The 22,374-nt window shown below is 36.8% G+C and overlaps 1 protein-coding gene across 2 annotated transcripts in view; it reads left to right on the top strand.

Annotated features, from left to right (window-relative positions):
- Positions 1 to 22,374, top strand: part of OLA1 (Obg like ATPase 1) — an 85,535-nt gene that overhangs the window by 37,113 nt on the left and 26,048 nt on the right. For both annotated transcript variants that reach the window (XM_040703439.2, NM_001031254.3), the window contains exons 6-7: positions 11,259 to 11,339; positions 11,600 to 11,697. In XM_040703439.2, the coding sequence (XP_040559373.2) occupies positions 11,259 to 11,339; positions 11,600 to 11,697 (179 nt within the window). The remainder of the gene's footprint in view (positions 1 to 11,258; positions 11,340 to 11,599; positions 11,698 to 22,374) is intronic.

A 22,374-nucleotide genomic window follows, 5' to 3' on the forward strand; every position in this document is an offset into this window, starting at 1 on the left:
ATAGCATCTTGCATTTTTAATTCATCTTAGAGACAAACAAAAATCTTGTCCATAGCAAATTAGAAGTTCAGACAGAGGCTATATTTTGCTTTAGGATGAGAAGATAATAAGGTAGGTATAATGCTGTTCTGTCCAAGTCTGTGTGCTCCTCTTGCTTACTTCCTTGTAGAGGAAATGTTTTTGTCCAGGTTTTACGTGTGCTTCTCTGAATAATTCTTACTGTGCTAAGGAAAAATTCAACAGGTTTGATTTTTTTTTGATGGCAAGAAGATGTAATCAAAGTGCATTTGAAATTCTTAATGGTCATCATGTAACCCTAATGGATATGTACAGTTACCGCTGCACAAGAGACCTATTCTTACTCATTTTATAGCTACAAGAAGTTGGCATGTGCTTGAAAACAGAAAACATCAGATTGTTCTAAAATGAAGGGAGACAGTAAATTAAAATCTCAAATCTAGAAATGCCATTTAAATCAATTAGAACTTTAACATCTCCATTATTAGTTGATCTCTACTCAGCCTTTGTTTCTTACCCTTTTCTTTTCCTCTCCCTTCAATCTCCTAACCATTATTTAATTTGTAGTTCAGCTGTCAAAATGACTTTGTCATCTTGTGTTTGTAATTTAGACTTCCTGTCATTCCTTGGGGGATTTTAGCCTTTCTTTGTGAACACAAGCACAGAAAATGCAAGGTTTTGAAGTTGTGTTGCTCTGCCGGTTCTAACCTCAGTAACAGCTGTTACACTTGGCCAGTTTCAGCTGAGTTTGTCAACAACAATAGAGGTTTCAAAGGTATTAAATTCTTTTGTTTCATGGAAATGGGTGGCTGAACAGAAGGGAGAAGCGCAAATAAAATGCTTCTGTGGAGACAAAGGATGTAAGTAGGAACTCTGCTCTCTAGAGTCACCGGAGAATCTTCCCAGGGAAGTGCCGTGGAGCATCAGGTCTTTTGAGTCCTGCTGATCTTGGATCTCCTTCTTCGTCTTCCTTTGTGACTTCTATGCTTGAATTGTAAGGTGGGCAGTAGACCTTAGTAAAATGGACATTTTTAGGGTAGAGGTCTGTGAAAGATCTGCCTGGTTGATTTTCTTTTCCTGGTAAATCAGTCCTGAGGCCTGATTATGCATTTCCTACCAATAGACTTGTGCAGTTGTAAGATCATAACAGCAAGTCTCTGACTTTTCCATCTGACTGGATGAGCTTGCTTAGATTTTCAGTTACTGGGTTGTGATTAGCTCCTCTACAGCTTTTCTTGTCTTCTTTTCCTTGACTATTTTGCATTGCAGACAAGGCCTGTGCTTATGCTTATATACTGTCCTGCAGAATTAACTGTGGTTAATGACTTCCTTATGGTTTCCTCTCACTATATGTGTGATTGGTGGGGAAAAAGACTCTAACAAGCAAAACACTTTAAGATTACACCTCTCTGCAGCAAATAACCCAGTGTAAGGTCTTCGCGAGTACCTGAAAGGAGGTTGCAGCACGGAAGGTGTCTGTCTCTTTTCTCAGGTGATAGTGGATACGACACGAGGAAATGGTCTGAAGTTGTGTCAGGAGAGATTTAGGTTGAATATTTGGAAGAATTTATTTATGGAAAGGGCTGCCTATGGCGGTGGTGGAGTCCCTGTCCCTGGTGATGTATAAGAAATGTGTGGACATGGCACTAAGGGATGTGATTTAGTGGTAGCTCAAGTTTATGGTTGGACTTTGATGATCTTGGAGGCGTTTTCCAACTTAGATAATTCTATGATTCTCTGTTAGGAGTGTATTTTGTGTTTCCTCTTTCTGGGGCAGAAAAGTCTTTTGAGATGGCAGTGTAGAGTGGATTAAGAGTTTTTTTTTTAATTGGTTTGCCTCCATAAATTGGGAGAGAATACAAACCTTCTCAGGATTTGTCTTTTTTACATGATACAGCATTAAAATGCTAGACATAGCTAATATTCTCTTTCTGCGCCAGAGGTTCACGACAAATGGCTGTCCTCTGTTTTCTGAGTGCTCATAGTCATTGTCCCTTTAAGGAAAACTGGGGAATTAAAAGGGAAAAAACTTGATATTTGCAGGTAGCGTGGTTATTTTCCTTCTATTGTTTTTTCATCCTTTTTGGAGGAATTTTAAGACGCTTGAGGATTTCTTAAGAGTTTTAACTGAGGAGAGTTTTGAAAGTTCTGTGTTTCATTCAAATAAAAATACTGAAAGCTTTCTTAAGCATATCACTTTCAGACCTTCTACTTGCTTTCTTTCCCCAGTTGAACAGAACATCTAGCACTTGAATTGCATTTTTCATTTCTTTCCACTTTTTTTTACAACGCTTTAAGATCTACTGAGGAAAAACGCTATATGAGGTTAGGGAAAGAAGAAGGTGGTAAGGGAAGAGAAGAAATAGTATTGATCTTAGTTGAGCTTGTTTTTCCTTGAGTTGTTTGCTGAATATAACAGTAAGCTTAATATGAAAGCTACGGAGAAGTTACTGATTTCAGAGAGACTAATCTCCGTGTGACCTGTGTAAACTTACTGTTGCCATCAAAGGGGATTTCGGTATGTGCTTCATGAAACCTAATTGATTGTGGAAGTCATTCTTCTTATGTCATAAATATGAATTGTCTGCTTTATCAGTAAGCTTTCCCAGTTGTAACTCCATAGTTTGAAATCTGTAAAAGCTATGGGGGTGGAAAAAAAAGACAACTTGTCTGTCTGTATCAGCCAGGAATTCTTAAATCTGAGATTTTTGTTCGATTGTCTGCCTTTTCACACCTGTGCTCAGACTTGTTAATTATCATTTTTCTTCACGTAAGCCCATGTTGTGTGCAGTTGGTAAGTTCACCTTTGTGCGATGACCTGGCTTTGCTATTGAATACAGTGTTAACTGTTAGCACTGTCTCTCACAGAATTGATTTCTCAATCCCCTGTCAGCAGAAATAAAGTAGCCAACTGCTGTTAAGGAGCCATCAATGAAATCATTTTCAAGTTCTACTTAAAAATCAATGACACAATATGGTCCAAGATCAGCAACATGTACTGTTGACACGGGCTTGGAATAGCTTCCTTTACACTCACATTTTTGTTTTGCAGGTGTTCTCAGTCTAGGTAGAAATGATTGCCTGCTTTTACTAAGAATACTGTTCTTTCAGACTAAATGTATCTTTATGTAATATTTTGACTATGACCTTCTAACAAGGTATTGTAGAACAAAAATATCCTTGATATTTGTGTGTGCTACTGTAGCATGAATATAACTTCAGAAAGCAACGAGTAGCTTTGATTTTATCTTTCTGGTGCTGGTATCTGCAGAGATGTGAGAAAGAAGTTGAATTAAACTTCATTGTTGTTAGCTTATTCATCTGTCATTTTGGGTAGCAGGAGATTTCAAAGGAAAATTGAGGTATCATTTATATTTATAGATCTTGTTTTAAATATATATTTATATATGTGTATATATATGATTTATGGCATTTTCACTTCTGGAGATGGAGATCTTCAAGTTAATACAATATAATACAGTTAAGTGAACATTATTACAGGATTCTCTTCCATTACCCTTCCTGCATGATTCAATTCTGGTCCTTAGAGATTGACCCACTGCAATTGATAGCTATTCATTCATCCCTTTGTTAGTGCTCCAAATCTTGAATTCCAGCACAGAATAATTTGTAGTGGTAATGGTATTGTGATTTATATATCTGACCACAAGAATATTATTTATAGTTCAGTTCACACAGACTGTTGACTTCAGTGATACGAAGACAAAATCTTTAGGTCAGTATCAGTGCCTGCAGTGTTTGAGCTTCCAATTTTCAGTTGAAAGGCAGCTTTTACAATAGGTCAGTATCAATGTCCGCTGCATTTGAACTTCCAGTTTTCAGTTCAAAGGATGCTTTTGTAAGTTCTGCAAGATGTCTGAATTCTGTCGCTAAAGTGTGTCAACTTGAAAATTAGGTTAGTTTTTGAAACTGAATGCAATTTTAAGAGCAAAAGTAATTGCAATTATGAAAATAAAGGTGCCTTTTCATGTCGTTGTATCAGTACCATTTAATGCAGAAGAGTTGCATCAAGCTTTGGTTTGTTATTGCAGTAGATAATGAATTAGTTGATACAATGACCATAACCACAGTGCATAAATATCCATAAGCACATACGTATCTATGTAATCTGTGACCCTTCCTTCCCTCCTCCCTTCCATTTAATGTCTTGGTCTTGTCCTTATAATACAGGAGCTGTTTGAAAGATGGTTTTGTTCATTTAAAGTTACTAATAGCGCCTGGGAGATGAATCACAAGCAGCAGAGGGATGGTAGATTCCGTTGCTTCTCATTATCAATATGCTAGATGAAAACAGGGTGTAAGTCTTCCCTTCCTGCAACATTCTGATGAATGGGATGGCGCTGAGCAGAATTTGCTGACCTCGTACTGCAAGCGCTCACCGGAGTTCTCACGGATGGATGAACTCTTATTTCATCTAACTGATGATGTCAGTTGGGAATTTTCACCTTTCATTCCAAGTTGAAGATAAATGCAGTGGTGAATTGGATTTCTTTTTGTCAGTTGCTTTCGTCTCCTTTTGTGAGGAAAGTTTGAGAGGTCAGTTTGTTCCACCGGAAAAAGAAGGGAAGGAAGATTGTACTCGTACATTATTGACACACTTTTTTGCCAATGACTTGTTACAATTAGTAACTTAAATGTTAAATCATAGGGAATCAAGAAAATATTTATATTCTTAATGCATGTAATTATGCCTAAAATCTTCAGTGGACCATTTGCTGTGCTTAATGTGGTATTTAGAGGAAATTAAAGTTCATTCTGAAGAACATTATGAATGTAACAGGAATATATTCATGGCAGATGTTTGTGAATTAATTGGTAGTAAAGCCTGAGGTAGAAGTACATAATGTGTAAATACATGTTTGGATTTCTTTGGGAATTATCAGTAGACAAAGGCAAGTCAACGCTTACTTACTATCACGGCTGATCTTTCCTGTGTAGATTTGAACAGTGAATTATAATAATTACTTTTGCAAAGAATGTCTCTCTGGGTATGTCTAGATCAAGCCACAGTTATTGCTTTTGAATAGACAACGTATAAGGCAAAACATCTCTGTATCTGAATAATTGGCTTCTGGAAAATATGCCTTTCTCAGTTGGCCTTACTTAGTTGTAGGACAAATATTCTCACATGGATTACTTGGAAATAAGGATGTGTAGACAAATGCAGTAAGAAAAGCTTAGGCAATCTGTGTCAAAGATGTCATTTTGATTTACAGTTCAGGTTCCCTTTCTGAATTTCTGAACTGAGAGAAATAATCACTTGAAGATGGACTACTTTGTGTATTCATGTCTGCTTAATTTTATTCTAGTATCTAAGACTGAATATATCTTTCTTTCATTTTCTTTTTTCTTGTTAGTGTATTATGCATTTAAACCTGTAAAGCAGGCCAACACAGGAGAATTTGAGGTTTATTAACATGACTTAAGTTGTCTGGAATGCTTATAGAATGTTTTAAGTGGAAGTACTTGCAGTAGTTCATAAACATTGCTGGCATCTAGTTCTGAGTAAACCTTATACCATGTACAGCTTTTACTGGCTCTGTTAGAATGTACTGAATAGAAGAAAGGATAATACACTTGTCCTAAATCCATTACTTCTCCCATTGTATTTTTATTAAAGTCATTGAACATGGGAATTGTAAGAGATTAGACATTGTTTTGTACCTCAGAGGAGCTCACTGCCTCTCCAGTTGATGCAGTACCTGACTTTTCTCTTCCTTGCCCCCAACTGCTACAGTTTATTTAACTGCTTAACACATTTGAAAAACGTGATCTTGTCTTTTGAACTTGAAATTTTGTCTTAGTTGTCCTTTAAAAGTACTGCTGTATCTAAACATTGCTTTTATAATAAACTCTTATTATATCACTTTAGTCTCTCTTGTAAATTACCAGAAAGCCTCTAAGGAAAGTATGGAGATGAGGTTATGCCAGGTAGAGCTCAAAGAGGTTTTTCCAGGAAAGCCATTAACAGAAGGACTATGGTTACTATGTATTTCATTGTGTTAACAAGGAAATGTTAAATGTTGAGTGGTGTGGGTGCAATAAATTGTCTTTAGAGCAGCACAGCTTAACTAGCTAGGAATACTCTTTACTCTCCGCAGACGTGTACTTCTATATGTCTGACAAAACACCATAGCTATTTTGAAAGCCAAATGGAATCATAGTAATGATGTAGTTTGATCCTCTCCATGTCTTTACTGTTGACAAATAAAACATGTTTTAAAATATGCTTTTATTCTGTATTTGTCAAGCTTCAACTTTTCAGCCATGTGATTTGTTAGTGATTTTTAAGGCTTTTGTTAATTTTTTATATATGCAGTAAGAATAGTAAAGTAAGATGTAAGCATAACTGGGTCTTCACGTATAAGCACTTGTTTAAATCTTTTATGCCTTTTCTCCAATCTTATGTTGTTTAACATTTCATCAGAAAAATGTAGAAGTATTCGTGTTAGGCATTAGTACTTATGTACTCAAAGGCTGTTAGTCTTTTTAGTCCATGTACATTTCATTTGCTTGTAACCTTCAAGTCTCAGTCACTCAAGCAAGGATTCTGCTTGGTAAATACCATGTCCGTACTTCCTCATCTTCCATCCAGTACTCTTATGAGCTCGAATTTATTGCACTGAAAAACACTGTTTGCTTTCACTAGATCTCTCTGACAGTTCTGCTCACTACATGTATGATTCATGCTCCTCGTAGTCATTTACTCTCATCATCTGTCAATAAAATGGTCTTTTTCAGGGTGTTGACAAAAGATAGCTAGCAATATGCAAACAATTTATTTGGAGCGTCACCAGAAACTCAAGGAGTTGTTGATAGACAATGACATTCTAGGCCTACTGGTTTAGCTAGCGTTGATTCCATTCAGTGTATGCAGTGTTTGTTTTTTAATTAAACACTTCTTTGTGACCCAGCCAGATTCTTGAGGGAAGTCTGAATTTGTTCACTTTACACTGTTACCTTCATTGCTAGCTAGCTTGCTCTAACCCGTGTATGAAATGTGAGGTGCTAGCTAAGAGCTACAGGTAATGTTTTAGGTAGTTCTTAAAGTTTGTGAGAGGAACAGAACAGTGGAGTTGATAGATTGTGGACTATTACACCTCATTTGCCAAGTTACTACTTTGGCATATTGCTGTCTAAATTGGTATATTTTAGTTTAATATGTTTGTCTGCTTTTCAAGTGTTGGCAGGTGGCTGGACAGTTACTATATCTTGCAAGTCTTGAAGCAAACAAATAAGGTGTGAGGAAGCACTCCACATTTCCCAGAAATACCTCCCTCTGGGGAAGAGAAGAGCATCGTATTCACAGTCACTCTCCATAGTAGCAGAGACTTTTGCACTGCCTGCAGAATCATGGAGAGTTCACTTGCACTTTGAAGTGTGAAGTGATAATCCTCACGACTGCTTACTTCTTTATTAAATTTGCGGAAGTTAATTACATGCCCTGCTAATTTCCAACAAAAGCCTCACAATTCTCTGATGCCAAGTAGGCAAGTGAGTTTTCCAAGCTTCAGTTTAGTTCCCTCATGCTGCAAGAAGAATTTGGCATAGGCACACATTATTACTATCATCCATCCAGAGAGTTTATTAATGTATGCACATTTTTCTACACAGTAGTGTCTTGTGAGCACATCTTGATAAATCTCCTAGATGCAATTTGAATGTCCCAACTTCATAAAATACTATAAATAAATACGTATTGTGAAATTCCTGCTTAACATTTCAGTGTTGACTGCTCGTCATCTTTGGAAAATGAGACAGGACAAACTCAGTATTGCATACAGCTAAATATACCAAGTATTCATGTGCACTAAATGTACTGCCGAGGAAATAGTCAGAAATGAATTGATGTTTAAAACTGTGGTATTTGATATTCATGATGTTTGCTGTATTTCATATGCGTTTGCAATCGTAAGTAAGTTGCATTTTGGAAGCTTTTTTGATGATGTTTTAAATGACGCATGCTATAGTGCTGCTAGATGAAAAACAAGAGAGTACTTTTGTCACCAACAAGGAGAAGTGGATTGTTCTGCTGGTGGCAGGCTGACTCAAAGTGCGCAACTGGGGAGGCCAGCTCTAATGAAACCAAGCACATCATTGCTTCACGTTCTGCTATTAAGCATCTTGGAGTTAACTAGAGTAATGACTAAATGTGTTTAAATGACTGTTACAGTGACAGTGACGATAAAAAGATCAGTTCATATTCTTTCACCGGGCCTAAGTAGAAGCAATTAATAAAACTAGAAATGGTGCTAAATGAATTATAGCTTCAAAATGTGCTTTTTTGCATGTTTGTTTGGGGTGTTGTGGCAGCCAAGTGAACAAGAAATATATGGGAATAGTTGCCTTTCGTCATATTGACACTTTCTTCATACTGTCACAAGCATGTAGCAGATTTGTTGTTAAGGGATTGTATTGTATCTCATTGGAATGTGACACAACCACTGGTGCAGGAGAATTTGAGTTCCTGTGTTGCTAGTGTCATTTTAGCTGTGGACTCTGCCTTATGTTCTGCCTGTTGTAGCTGCCCACGTACTCCATCAGAAAAAAAATCTCTTTGGAATAATTAGTTACTATTTTTTTTCTTCGCATCTTCTTGCTTCAAGCATAGGTTTTCTGCTTCCTTTAAGCTTCTCTTCTTTCTGTAAATGGAGCTTTCCAATGCTTTGCCTGTTTCTCTGTAAAACTGAAACAGACCTGCACTCAGACAGCTGCCGGCTCTGCACATCACCTTGGGCCGGTCACCCTTCCCTCTTCAAGTTACCCATGGGACCGTTCCTCTTGAACAACAGCTGTGAGCTGCATAAAGTTGGGAACCTATAACTTAACTCTGAAAAGTTTGGTTTGTGTCAAAATTGGCTTAGATGCGTAGCTGTAGGAAGCAGAATGTGAAAGGGAAGCTCTGATTTACATCTGTGTGCTTAAATATGCTTTAGAAAGAGCAAATGTTGTTTGCTGCTTTGATTCCTGAAATTTTCTGGAGGTTCCACAACACATAGCACCCATTTCAGTGTAATTAAAGAAAACATTTTACCGCTGCTTAAGTTTAAAAGATTGTCTTTAACAACTACTGCTATAATGCTTTCTTCTGTAAATCTTCTATCAACTGTAGTTTATGTGCAATAATGTGTTGCTGTTTGGGGGGGAATTATAATGCTGAAAACCACATGGTAGGTACCGATAGCATGATATTAATGCCTGAAATGTCGTGCGGTCAGAATTCCTTCAGTGCTGACTAGGAATCTTCGAGATTGTTTTGATTTTTGTGTCTATGTATTTGAACAAAAGCTGAAGATAAAGACTCTAAATGAAATGTACCTATCGTTAGAATTGCTTCCCTTGCCTCCTTTACATCGATTAATTAAAAAAAGTAGAAAGCAGATAGGGTTAAAGATAAGATGGCACCACTGTTTTCTTCTTTATGTGTAATCTTGTTGCATGTCTCTACATAAGCTGTTCTGGCCACTCATCACAGTAACCAGCTGGGCCATTTCACCTGCTGGAGCCATTAAAGAGGACTCTCTCCCCCTAGATTAATCCCCTCCGACATTAGTTTTTTGCTCTGACAACTGGAGCAGGCATTCAGAATTTGCAGGTGGCCAGTGTGACGCACATAATTGCCTACAATTTTAGGCAATGAATAAAAATGGTCTACATTACTTGTCAAAGGTTGTATATGCAGTGCCAAGTGAGATCTATGGGAAGCCTTTTAGGGTTTAAAGAACAGTTAATAGCAAAGCTGCACAGTGCTTTTTTAATCATAATGCATTTGTAATATAGCACTTTGATCTTCTCCTTGTAGGAAATGGTGTTATATTAGCCACTTTTAAACGTTTATGAGTGAAATTCAGTTATAGGAGAGTAAAAGTGATTATTCTTCATCAGAACATGTTAGATTTCATTAAAAGTTTTAGCGTGCCCCTTCCTTGTTAAAATCTGTGGGGAGTCCTGTTCCTGGAGGGTTTCAAATCAGGATCTGAAGATTTCGAAGAGCTTTGTCTTTGTTTTTCACTGCAGCAACTGCTCGACTAGAAAAGGCTGTAGTAAATACTGATGTTATTTGTGGTTGTTTATAATGTGCCTCAGCCGTGTAGCACTAAGTGTAAAAAATGTTGTGCACTCAACGGTTCGGGGAACGGTTCTTTGTGTTTTAAATGCCCTAATTCTCGGTTGTGTCAATTATAACAACAACAGAAAAAATGCATTATTTAAAGCATGATCATAAATTATCTCTCAGAAAAATCGACGACTCAGAAATGTACTACTCCTAGAAGAGCCAAGGGTGACCTTTCAGACCCGAGAGCCTTTTATTAACACCTGCCTGTAAGGAGAGCCGTGCCACACGCAGCTTTCAGATTCAGCACCACAAAACTGATGAGGAAAGGCTTGAAGGGTTCAGTTTGTGTCACTTGCTGTTTGCCGTTTCCATTTCACAGATGATTAATCTTTCTGTGAAGAAAGGCCAGAGAAACAAAGCACATTGGGCTCTTCCTGCAGTTACTCCTTCTGAATGCACACTAGCTTGCTAACTAAAAGGCCTTTAGATTTCCTGCGGAGAGAGATGTTCTGAAAGTGAATGCAGCTGGTTGGAGGTCACCAGAGCAAGGCTCTTGCCATTGTGTAATGGAGGCTTTGGCAGGTTTCATTTTGGGGGGGAGGGAGAAGGTGTTGGCGAAAAATTAATGCGGAATAAAAAGGGCTCTGGCCATTTGAATTAATTTTTCGAAGGGTGGATCATCAATAATAGGCTCAATTTCTTTGGCGAACAATTTAAAAAATATATTTGCGGTGTTTTTTTCCCACCCATTCCCTTTTCTTAATGGCATGTTTATATTGTGCGTGGTCTCTCCCGCTGGATGCTGAGATGTCGCGTCTTACTGAGTTTGAAAAGCAATCTAAAATGTACTGATTTTTACATACGTTTTATGAGCTTTGCTAATTTTCCTGATGGCAGGAGATGATACTTGGATCTCTTGTATTTAACTTTCTGATGATGGGATTTGTATCGCTTTAGTAATTGCTATTTGTCTGTAATGTCTCTTTAAAACAGGAGTTCTTATTTTTCTGAGTTGGTAAAAATTGCGTTTAAGGTATATTATCTAATTTTTAATTAGCGTGCTCATGCTGGATTTTAATTTGTACGTGCCTTGTTTATGGAACAGAATTGTCTGATGTCCAGATGAGTTTTGACTTTGTTTTTTTTTTTTAATCTTTCTTAGGATGTAATGTGCAAAATCAAAACCTGGGTAATAGATGAAAAGAAAGCTGTCCGCTTCTATCATGATTGGAATGACAAAGAGGTAGGCTATAAGTATTATCCCATCAACTATCTTCTAATTTTGCAACCTGTTACTGTCTTTTTTCAGTTTTTTTTAAAGAATTCACATCTACAGTGCATTGAATGTTAAATTTATTGCCAACTCTGTTTGTCAGTGTGATCTATACACTAAATTTTAGTTCTGTTGCCTTCTCAGAAATGCCATGAGGAAAATAGTCCTAAATTTAATTCAGGTTGATGTAACTTGTTTTTAAATTTCTCCTCTTCCATTTTCACTTCTAGATCGATGTTTTGAACAAACATTTGTTTTTCACTTCAAAACCCATGATCTATTTGGTTAACCTCTCTGAAAAAGACTACATTAGAAAGAAAAACAAATGGTGAGTATGTTCAGGTTAAATATCTAGATTTGTGTTTCTATGTCACATTTTGTTCAATAGTGAATAATTCCTTGCTCATTAGAGTCAAAATATATTAATTCAAGCAGGAATAAAAACTGATGCTACACTTTAGTCGTTTGTTATGCTCCCACTGACGTACTGCTTGAGTACAGCACGTGTGGTGAAACCATGAAGGCAAGTGTAGAACAGAAAAAATATATTTTCCTTTCTCATATTTCAATGTAAATTCACTAGCTATGAAGAAAATGTTTGATTTAGGACTACTAATTCAAAAAGTATGTGTTGTTATCGTGTATTGTTCTGATCATCTGAACACCATCTCTTTCATTCCAAGAGAATGAACTGAATGCTAGAGGACTAATGCTATGTGAATTGCACAGAAAACTTTCAAATTGGCAAAATCGCACATTTTAACAGTACACTTCTGTTTGCTGTTGCCTGGTTTCATTGCTACTGCTCACACTTTGCTTACAGTTTATAGGCCTGTCTTGATGATCTCTAGTGTCATGGACAGCACAGGATTTATTCATGTATTTCTGACATCAGTGTGACTTAAATTGATTTCTCAACCATCATGTATTTATCAGGCATTCAATGAGCTGAATGAAGATTCAGGACTAGCTTGGTAGATAGACATGGTGGAAATCCACTGTTGAGAAGGACAACATTTAGCATGTCATAGGAAGCTCTAGATGGGATAAGTAGTTTGTGGAGGAAAGAGCAGATTAAATAGTATACTCTGAAAAAAAAATCAGTTGCAGCATATTTTGTTAAAAAAAAAAAAAAAAGCCTTTTTTTGGTACTCAGATCTTTAAACGCTTGTGAAACACTTTGAAGAGGCACAAATGCATGTTTGTGAACAGATATGTGTGTAGCTCATCCAAACGAGTCAGAAGTATCCAAAGCGGAATATCTGAATTCTCCTAAAGTACACCCTCTGTTTCTCCCTGTACTTCATTAAGTACTTAGATGCACATGGTTTCAATTTTCCATTAAAAATTCTCATTTCCATATGATATCAAAGAGTGAGAAGGCTTTAAACTGAAAAATAAACATTCATAGACTGGAAGCCAAAACAATAATTAATGTCAGATGGTTAACTCCAATAAATCATTAGAATAAATTCTGTGAAATTACTGCAACTAAAACTGTCCTTTTGATACTCTAAGACATTTTTGTGTTAGTATTTAAGAACAAAATTTAATCTTTTCAATAGCGTCCCATCTCAGCCCCAAAAACAGACTTTTGGATTGAACTCGATAACCAGTGTAATAATTGAAGTTTTTCATGTTTGGCTGGATTTTATAATTATTAAATTAGTTTATTCGTTCTTTGAATGTTTCATAGGTAGGAATATTTGAGCATTAAAACTGTTTCTATCCAAGAAAGTCTTTAAAATCAGGGTACAAGTGTACTCATTCTGTTATTGTCAGGTGATATTTCTTTCTGAGTGCAAATGTTGAGGTTTCCTGAGGTTCGCTGTAACAGTACAGACGTGGAAGTTTATGTGAAAATGGATGCATCAGTTTCCTTGTCCAAAAGGGATCCTCACACCTGTATTTGGATGATTACAGGTAGAGCTCACTGGCTCTAATTGTACAGTAAATACCGTTTCCCAGACCCTAATGGTAGACAGACTACTTAGGAGACGCCAGTCTGTGATTTAGCTGTCGCCAGTCACCCCATGTTTTTTGTGAAACTAGTGATGATGACATAGTTAAACCCAATTGAAAGCATATCTTTGTATAAATTACAATTTTTAATTTGTAAAAAAAAATCAGACTGTTGAACGGAGGAGTCATATAATGGTTTAACTGTTTTTATTACAATTAATAATTTAGTTTAAAAAAAATATGTCTAGGTCTCATGGATGTTAGTGTAATTGTAGGCGAAAGATCAAAGCCTGGGTAGCTGAGTGATGTTCCAGAAGAGAATTTACCACATAGCCATTTTCAGTACAGTTTCTGCCTCCTGCTGTTCCTATTTTCCCTCAAGCTAGCCATTGACTACCCCCTGTGCATCCCTGCTCGTAAAAAATGATTGAGGAAGTATTTGTCATGTATTTATGAGTGGGAAACATTGTGTGATAGGGAAAGGCATCCACAAGAACCAGAAAGATTGCCATTTTCCTTCATTCAGCCACTCTGCTACAGCTTTAAATCCTCTGTTTATGCAGCAAAGCTTTTATATTTAAGAGCAGAATAGTTTTTTTCTATGAAGGATGCTAACGGTAGGCTTTTGCCATTTGTGTGGTGTAAGCAGATGTAAATGATTACAATATATTTTGCTGTTAGATGCCACTTAATTTGTGATTTTTGTTATTATTTTGAGGGCAGAAGTACATATTTGAAATGTAAGCCACATTTAGAGTAGTCGTTCAACTTGAAAAAGTTTATTTCTGAGCTTAATTTGTAATATTGCTCTAACAAAAGTAAGGGTAACACAGGAAATGCTCTGCAGTAAAGTGTTTTTGTGAGACTTTTACAACTACAGAAGTATTTAAAACAGCAAAGAGAGGCTTTTCGATTATGGGTATGAAAGGAGAACTAAAACTATCTTTGTTTTACTGGGTCACTCTTCCAGAATTAATGAACATCTTAATTGTTAGTTAAAACTTACTTACGTTTAAATGCTAACATGTTATTTTTCAATCCTCGAAAAGAAGAAAACACAGTGAAAGATAGGACTATTGTGTGTCTGAGTAGGTGTATTGACCTTTTGAAAGATGTAAAAACTGGAATGGCTCCAAGCAGCTACTTGCTGGTTTTAACAATGTTGAATTAGTCATTCCCTTGATTTATGATTAAGACCTAGCCCCTGAAGAGAGGCTGACATGGCAGCTGCGTTAGTCGCACTTGTGTTATGATCAGATGACAGTAATCATGATGTTGTATAGAGGAATCCACTGAAACCATTCTTAATACATATTGCCGTGATCTTAGTGAATACTTAAGCCCATTTTTTAATAATTTGGAATGATTTTTATATGGGTATACTACTGCCTTAATGTGATATATTTGAGTTTAATCCTGAAAGCGTTCTAAAAAAGCCCATTCATTGCGAGTTGAAGCTTCTTTCTCAGTTAGAAAATGTCACATACATCCAGGACACAAGACTTATCAGTCTTCACCTAGGTAAAGGTTTACTTTTTAGTCTTCCTTAAAGAGGTCATACTATAGAATCCAATTGTGAAGTGCATTGAGCTAATTAATAAGCGGATGTAGCGGGTAATGCTTAGCATACTGTTCACTGTGGTATTTTGGAATGATTCTTCGCAGCAGGTGCCAGGAACAATGTTGTGTGTCAGGGTTGCGTACGCTGATTTTTTTTGACTCAACATCTCTGATATAAACAAGTGATTTTTTTTTCAGACTATTGCAACTTAGAGCTGATTATGGTGTTAAAGATTTTATAGTATCAAGTATGAAATTGGGAATCTGTATAGTATCCCAGTTAAGTTTTTTTGAACAATGCGTCTTTGAATGGGAATTCTCTTCACATATCTGACTCGTGTTTAAAAAAGGTGTGCTTGTCAAATAAGTAGCCCTTTTCCTTTTAATTCTTGTAGGATTTTTTATGGTCTTAGCCTGGAAAAGCCATAATTAGGTCAGATGGTTTATCTCTTCTGGTATCGTGTTTCTGGCAGGTCACTACCAGATGTCCAGGGAAGACTACAGGAAGAGTATATGAGTATACGTGCCCAGCTTCCTGCAATCTGTTAGTGTAGAACTGGCTAAGCCAGATATGATATACCTGTGGTAGATAATTTGACTGTTTTTTATTCTATGAATATAGCCACTGACCTTTTGAACCTAAGTGTACTTTCGGCATCCCAATATCCTGGAGCAGGGACTTCCACAGTTTAACTATGTGCGATATGGAGAAGTACTTCCTTATGCTTGTTTTGGATCTGCCACATCATAATTTCATTTGATGCTCCTTAGATCTTATAGTATGAGAGTGAATAATCCTTTTTTATTCATCTTTTCCATATTGCTTCAGATGTTCTAAATATAACAACAAAAAAAAAGTCTGACATTAAGAAACATCAAGGGCAAAGTACAAGGAAGACCCAATGGGCCTATGTATTGATTTATCTGTTTCACTCTTTCACTTTTAGACTACTTTGAAAAGGAAGTTTTCCAATAGGTGTGTGTTCACCATCTTAGCAGAACAGAAGGGCAACTTTATGCGCTGATAGAATACAGAGGACTTGGAGCAAGAGGACTGTGAGAGGAGAAATGCTATTCAGAAGGTTTTCATATCTTCAGTACGCCCGTTAAGAAACGAAAACTTAAAATCAATGACAAAAATGACCCTTAGCTCCCAAACCTCCCCGTCCATACTTAAATAATGTCTAATTTTAGAGGAGTATAAGGAAGAATACTTTGATAAAGAGGGTACTTTTTGGATAGATTCTTCTTCAACTTGACAACAGTGAGTATTTGATCTCTATGTTTAAACAAAGTGATTTTCTTCCATAGCATTTTATGTGTTTCAGTTTAAAACCTTCCAAAGACATTAAAAAAAAAGAAAAAAAGTAGTGGAAATGGTAATATTAATGTGTCATGAAGTAAAACATTTTAATGAGCAGAATAAGGGTATGTATATTTAAGAACCTTAGTTCTAATACGTGTGGCCTACTGCAGGGAACCTGCTTTAGCAGGGGGTTGGACTCAATGATCTCTTGAGGTCCCTTCCAGCCCCTGCAATTCTGTGGTTCTGTGAAATAGATTTATAGGAAATAAAGAGAAAGAACAGCTGCAGGCCAGCTCCATCTATTCCATTTAACAGCTGAAATTATGATGACTAAATAAAAATATGAAACATCTCATTTCCACAAAAAACACTGTCTCCTTCTACTGTCTATCTTTTAATCCTTTTCAAATGCTGTCTGAAATATGTAGGTTGCTCCAAAAGTATTGCCTCCTGTTTATGTCTGTGGAAACTACAACAGATACAAAAAGCACAATAACAGTATTTGATAGAGCAAATTCTCAGTTACCAAACTCTGTTTTTCAGCATAGTCACCACCACTAGCTATGCATTTTTGCCAGCGACGAACAAGAGCCTGCACGCTGTGCTTGTCAAAGTCTACCAGCAGAGGTGACCTGCTGTAGCCACTGGCAAAATGCACCATCCACTGCCTCGCTGCACTCACATCCACTGTTTGGTCTCCATAAATAGTCAGCAAGCATCAATGAATGTCAATGGGTGTCAATTAGTGACACACCTTTGCTTCATCTGCTCTTCCGTGTCAGACACCATTTTGTCAGATTGCCCCTCTACTGCCATCTGTCACACGGCTACAGAGTGTCGTAGAAAATGTTGGTAAGATTCAGCTTCTACTGCCGTATCACCAACATCTACCTCTGATGTTGTAGACTAATGTAATAACATGGAAGGCATTTCTTTTGGAGCAGTCTTTGTATACGAGCTTTGCAAATTTTGCTAACCAAAAAAAAAAAAGACTATTTGAACCAAATACCCAAAAATACTCCCTTTCTAAAAGGGGAGATGTTGTAGGTAATAAACTTCCGCAGTGCAGAGAGAAACAGAGATGCATCACTCTGAGGTAGTGGAAAAGGTTTTAAACCAGCTACATCCTTTAGAACAGTATTTGCAAACATCAGTGCATTGATAGTGTAGCAAGGTACCTGAGTCAGCCTGGAATGCTGTTTTCAGTTCCTTCAGCTTCTGAATTAGGTTTGTTTTCTGATACTAAGAGAATACTCAAACATACTGTAGGTCACAAAGTCATGGATGTTTAGGCAGATAATGTGTATTCTTAACATTTTTGAAGGTATAGAATACCTTAAATCACAGAATAGATGGTAATGCCATTGTGGTATTGAGTGATTTCTTTGATACAGCTGCTAAATGGTTTAAGATCCTCTTCTATACTGAAAAAAATACTTATTTTTTTAAAAACACTTCTTGTTTCTCTCTTAGAACTGAAATGTTTTAAAAATGATAAATAGTTGGATTTTTATTTGTGCTTAAATGGCATTCTGCTTGTACAAGTGCTGAAGAAGACATTAGTTAACGAGATTAGGGTTGGGGCTTTCTGTTGCATCTTTAGCGCTCAAGTGAGACAGAAGACTTTAGAGGTTATGAGTTGTTTTTTGTTTATTTTAACTGGAGGTTTGTGTATGTTTTCCGTAGAGCACTTACCTATGTTAGTAGGGAATGTTGTGTGCTGTTAGCTTAATGAACAGTTATTCTTATTATGGCTCATACAGATTAATGAATACAAATTAATTTCTCATACATCAACCTAATTGCAATCTCTTTGCTTTCCAGCATCTTTGCCTGACGTTCCCAGTTGACTTCTTGCTTCTCTGTTTTACCAATTGCACTGGTGCATACCCTCACTCTAGGCCCCCAAAAGAGACAGAAAAAGTCTGTGTCTGGATGGGTTTTAGTGGAAGTACAGTGGTTTATCTCCAGTACTGAGTTTGCTCTCTGCCAAATGTGAAGTCTTGGCTCCTAAGCTCCTAAGTAAAGCTTTTCAAAGAAAATGTTTCTGGGATGTTTTAAAAATGGCCAGTACTGTATGGTGAAGCTGCTTTCAAAACTTTCAGCCCACCTGGCTACAACATGGCAGTTATAAATAGCTCCAGCAGAGGCTGTGAGGACAGGAAGTAAGGCCTCAGCAATTTACCTAGGCTATTTTCAGTCTTTGAACTGGTAAAATGGGCGTTGGTGCCTGGGAAGATCTCTGTTCTCGGGTGGGTGGTGGTAGCTTGAAGCTGTTTCTACAACTCATTAAACGTTGCAGGGTGACCATTGCCATGAAGAGTCCTTTCTGCAGTGTGGGTGTCAGCCTAGCAGGCTGCAGCTCCGAATGCCTGCCCAGCATGGCCAAACATCCCTGCATTCCCTCCCAGCAAGTCCCACGTGTGCTCTGAGCACATCTGTGTGTTTCGTGATGATTGCGCTACCAGGGTAACACCGAAGAGCTACTTACTGATGGATGCTCTGTACCAGTACGGCTGTGCTCAGTGAAAACATCCGTACTGCTTTTCAACTTTGTTGCTCTATTACAAGCCCTGCCTTAGCGGCTGCATGTCATCCCAAGTCGTCTTTTGAAGACATCAGCTTTGCTTCACATCTTCTGTTCTTTTTCTTGTTTTCTCTCCAGATGATCTTCTCAGTGTTTGTTAGAGTCTTTTTTGGCTGTCATTGCCATAATTTGTGAGCTCTTCATACACAGCTCTGTGGCCACAGTGCATAATGTTGAACAACTGCAGCTTTGAGTTCAGGCACTCCAGCAGTTTTGCTGCTGGCTTGTGTAGTCTTAGGAATTGCTGCCTGGTAATGATACTTTTTAAGTTTAACATGGCAATTCTGACATTCAGGTAACTTGTGTGATATTTTATTTAAACGCTTGCGTTTTCTTAGGCAGAATCTTTAGCAGCAGATGATAGCTTTCAACAAGCAAAACAACTGCTGATAGCGCTAACCAAACTGGTGCAGGGTAAGAAGGGGGAGAGGAAAATATGGCAGCAGGTTTCAAATCCATGAATTATGCAACTTCGCTTCATTCAGTAAGCAGTGAAGAGAGGGACTTCCACAGAAGAGTGGCATGTGGTGATACTGGCTTGGCTGGCTGAGCAGTGTGCTGCTCCACGCAGGCATCTGCAGCTTTTTCATAGATGCTTTGTTGGAATTCTCATATCTTACATTCATTTTCTGTATGTTATTGCAGTGTAGAGCATAGCTTTTGGCAATATACAGTCACGCAACCTATGTTTCTTCTTGCTGGCAAGATTGGGAATTTTCAATAGCTCTACACTGAGATTTCTAACTTCTCAGATCTCTCATTATATCTTATGTTGTTAGGTTCGGTCTAGCTTCTGCTTACGAGAGTAGACATCTCTATCACAGTGCTCAGAGGCAGAGAAGTCAACTTTAACTTAAACATTGAACTGGACAAACTAAAAGAGAAAAAATGTTTTTCTCGCTTTGTTGTAAAAAAGAGATATAGGGAAAAGGGAAAAAGCATAAGAAACAAGCCTATATACTGAACTAGAAGACTAGATTGAATTTTATCCTGTTAATGAACGATAAACGGATCTTATCCTAGAGATATTTTTTTCCTGATTTTGTAATTAAAGGGTATTTGCTTTTTTTCCCTGATAAATCAACTAATAGAGATGTGCAAGATCATCTTTACAAAGAGCAGGGAGGGATTATTTATGTTGATAGTAATTGTGTGTTCGTAGAAGTTGCTTATTATTAATAAACGTACTGAGCCATGTGCCTTTCAGAATGAATGAGCATTGTTAGCCAGTCTTTGTTGTCCAGAAAACATAGGATCATATGAACGAAGAAATAGATGCTCGGGGTATGTGTACCCTGCTTTTAACATCTCTTGGATTATTATTACTGTTAAATCTCATGACACTTAAAACCTGCCAGTGTTTATTTTTGTGTGAGTCCTATTGAGAAGTTGAAAAATGGAGAGAGGCTTTTGAATGACTGTAGAGGTGAATGGCTGTCCTTGTGCTGTGCTAGGGGAGCAAATGGAGTACCTCTCATTCCTTATGTGGTACCTCCTTGCTGCTTGTAACTGGTGGTTTGTTGTTTTTTGGGTTTTCTTTTTTTGAGAAATAAGACAGGCATTCATTCCCATTGTAGAAAAGGATATAATAGCTAGCACGTGAGCTTTCACTTTTGAATATTTCTAAGTAATGGAACCTCTGATAATATTGTTTCCTATTCTGAAATAACAAGAGAACTGTGTTACCTGTTTAAAACTTCATATGGAAAGTTTTGGATTCACTATGGCTATCAGTACCATTACAATAGTATCTCTTAAACAATGTCCAAATGAGTAAGCAGCTTTCCTTTTATAATCTGTTACTTGATGTTAATGAACCTAATTTGCAGGCAAGTGTATGTGTTCATATCTCTGCTATTCTGCTAACTGAATTGGTCTGTCTGGATCACGTCTTCAAACGTTTCTTGCCATTACATGCTACAGAGTTCCGTTGATCTCATGAAGTTCTCGTCGTTGAAATTAATTTTATTTCATTCACCGTTCTTTATCTTGCTGCAGTTGGTATTTTAGATATTTATGCTTTCTAGGAACGTTGCTCATCTTGAAATTTTCTCTTGTGAATGGTCTGTGATAGCCTCGTCCTTTGGGAGAACATTTAAGGAATATTCCTCTTACTGCAAAAAGAGTGAAATGGAAATGTTAGTGAAAAATAATTTATTTTAAATAGAAAAATGATATCTGAAAAGAAATCCTTTTGTGCCTTGGAAATATAGACTGCTGTGGCTTTGGCACCCATTTTTCAAGTTTATTTTTTGCTCTGTGGTATGTAAACTCTTTGTTTTACAGTTGACAGCCTTTTTTTCATTGACAATTCTTATTGAAAATCTGATGCTTTTTTATGTTCTGTATTTTATGATTATTTATATCTCTATTTTATGCATTAAGTATAGAAGTATCAGTCTTCTTTTAACTGCTTGTTTTTACCAACGAGGATTCTTATCTTCTAAAGTTTTCTCAGAGTATTTTATTTTCACAACTTGAGTTTCCCATAATGACTTATTATAATGACTGATGCTTAAATGCTGATAGTCACTGATTTTATGTATTCACATTTTAAAACCAAGAATAGGTACTGCTTCATGCTTAAATTAGAACTGAAGATTCTTAGGTTATACAGTCTTAGTGGAAAAAGCGATCAAACAGTATATTTGGATGGGCATTATGTTATACTTTATTACCAATATTTGAACATAGCTCCTTACTAAATTCACAATAATTATAATAAAGTTTGGGATTTATTGTTCTCGGGCAATTATTACTAAAGCCTGAAGAGATATTTAAAAGATAAATAACTGAAAGAAAGTAATTGCACGTGCTGGTTTTGTACTTCATTGAGTTGAACAATGAAAATGCATTTATCAGATTCACCTTGTATCAAGTTTCACTCTTGTTTTCATACGCAGGCACAGTGTTACACTTCTGAAGTTAAAGTGAATCTAAGTCCAAACAAATGGCTTTTATTTAAAAATAATAATAATAAAAAGAAAATCTTAACACCTAATACATTGGAAGCCTACAAAATGTTGTGGATCTAAAACATGTGATGGTTCTCCCAGCCTGTTTTATTTCATATGCTCATTAAATCCATACCTGTTTTTATTTAATGATATCTTTATGTTCCAGGATACTCAGATTAATGAAGTGTGTGTGTAAGTGCATGCGTGTTTGGTTTCCTATAGGATTTTTAAAATTATTATTATTTAAAACAAACTTCAAGAAGGGTAAACGTTTGTCTTTGGCTCCCTCTATCTGCCTGTCTCTATTTGTCTTAATTAATTACTTATCATAACTCAGCTCCATCATATTGGAATCAGCTGATAAAATGTCTACAATTATTCCATATAGGTGTTCTGTAATGTAAGTAACTGAAAGTATTGTGAAAGAGGTGTGGAGAACTAAGAAGGCATTTAGTTACACAACCTTAAAAAATAGTTAATGCCTTTATGCTTAGACAGCATATTTTTGAATTACTATTTCCATTTTGGTCAAAGTCTAATTTCTTTATTAGGTTCTTCCACCAAGCTCAAGGTATATTAAAGAAAAAAATGTCAGTTGTCTGTCTTGCAGCAGTATGTGATTGTGCAGTATCC

Source organism: Gallus gallus, chromosome 7 (assembly GCF_016699485.2).
Source record: "Gallus gallus isolate bGalGal1 chromosome 7, bGalGal1.mat.broiler.GRCg7b, whole genome shotgun sequence".
NCBI classification, from domain to species: Eukaryota; Metazoa; Chordata; class Aves; order Galliformes; family Phasianidae; genus Gallus; species Gallus gallus.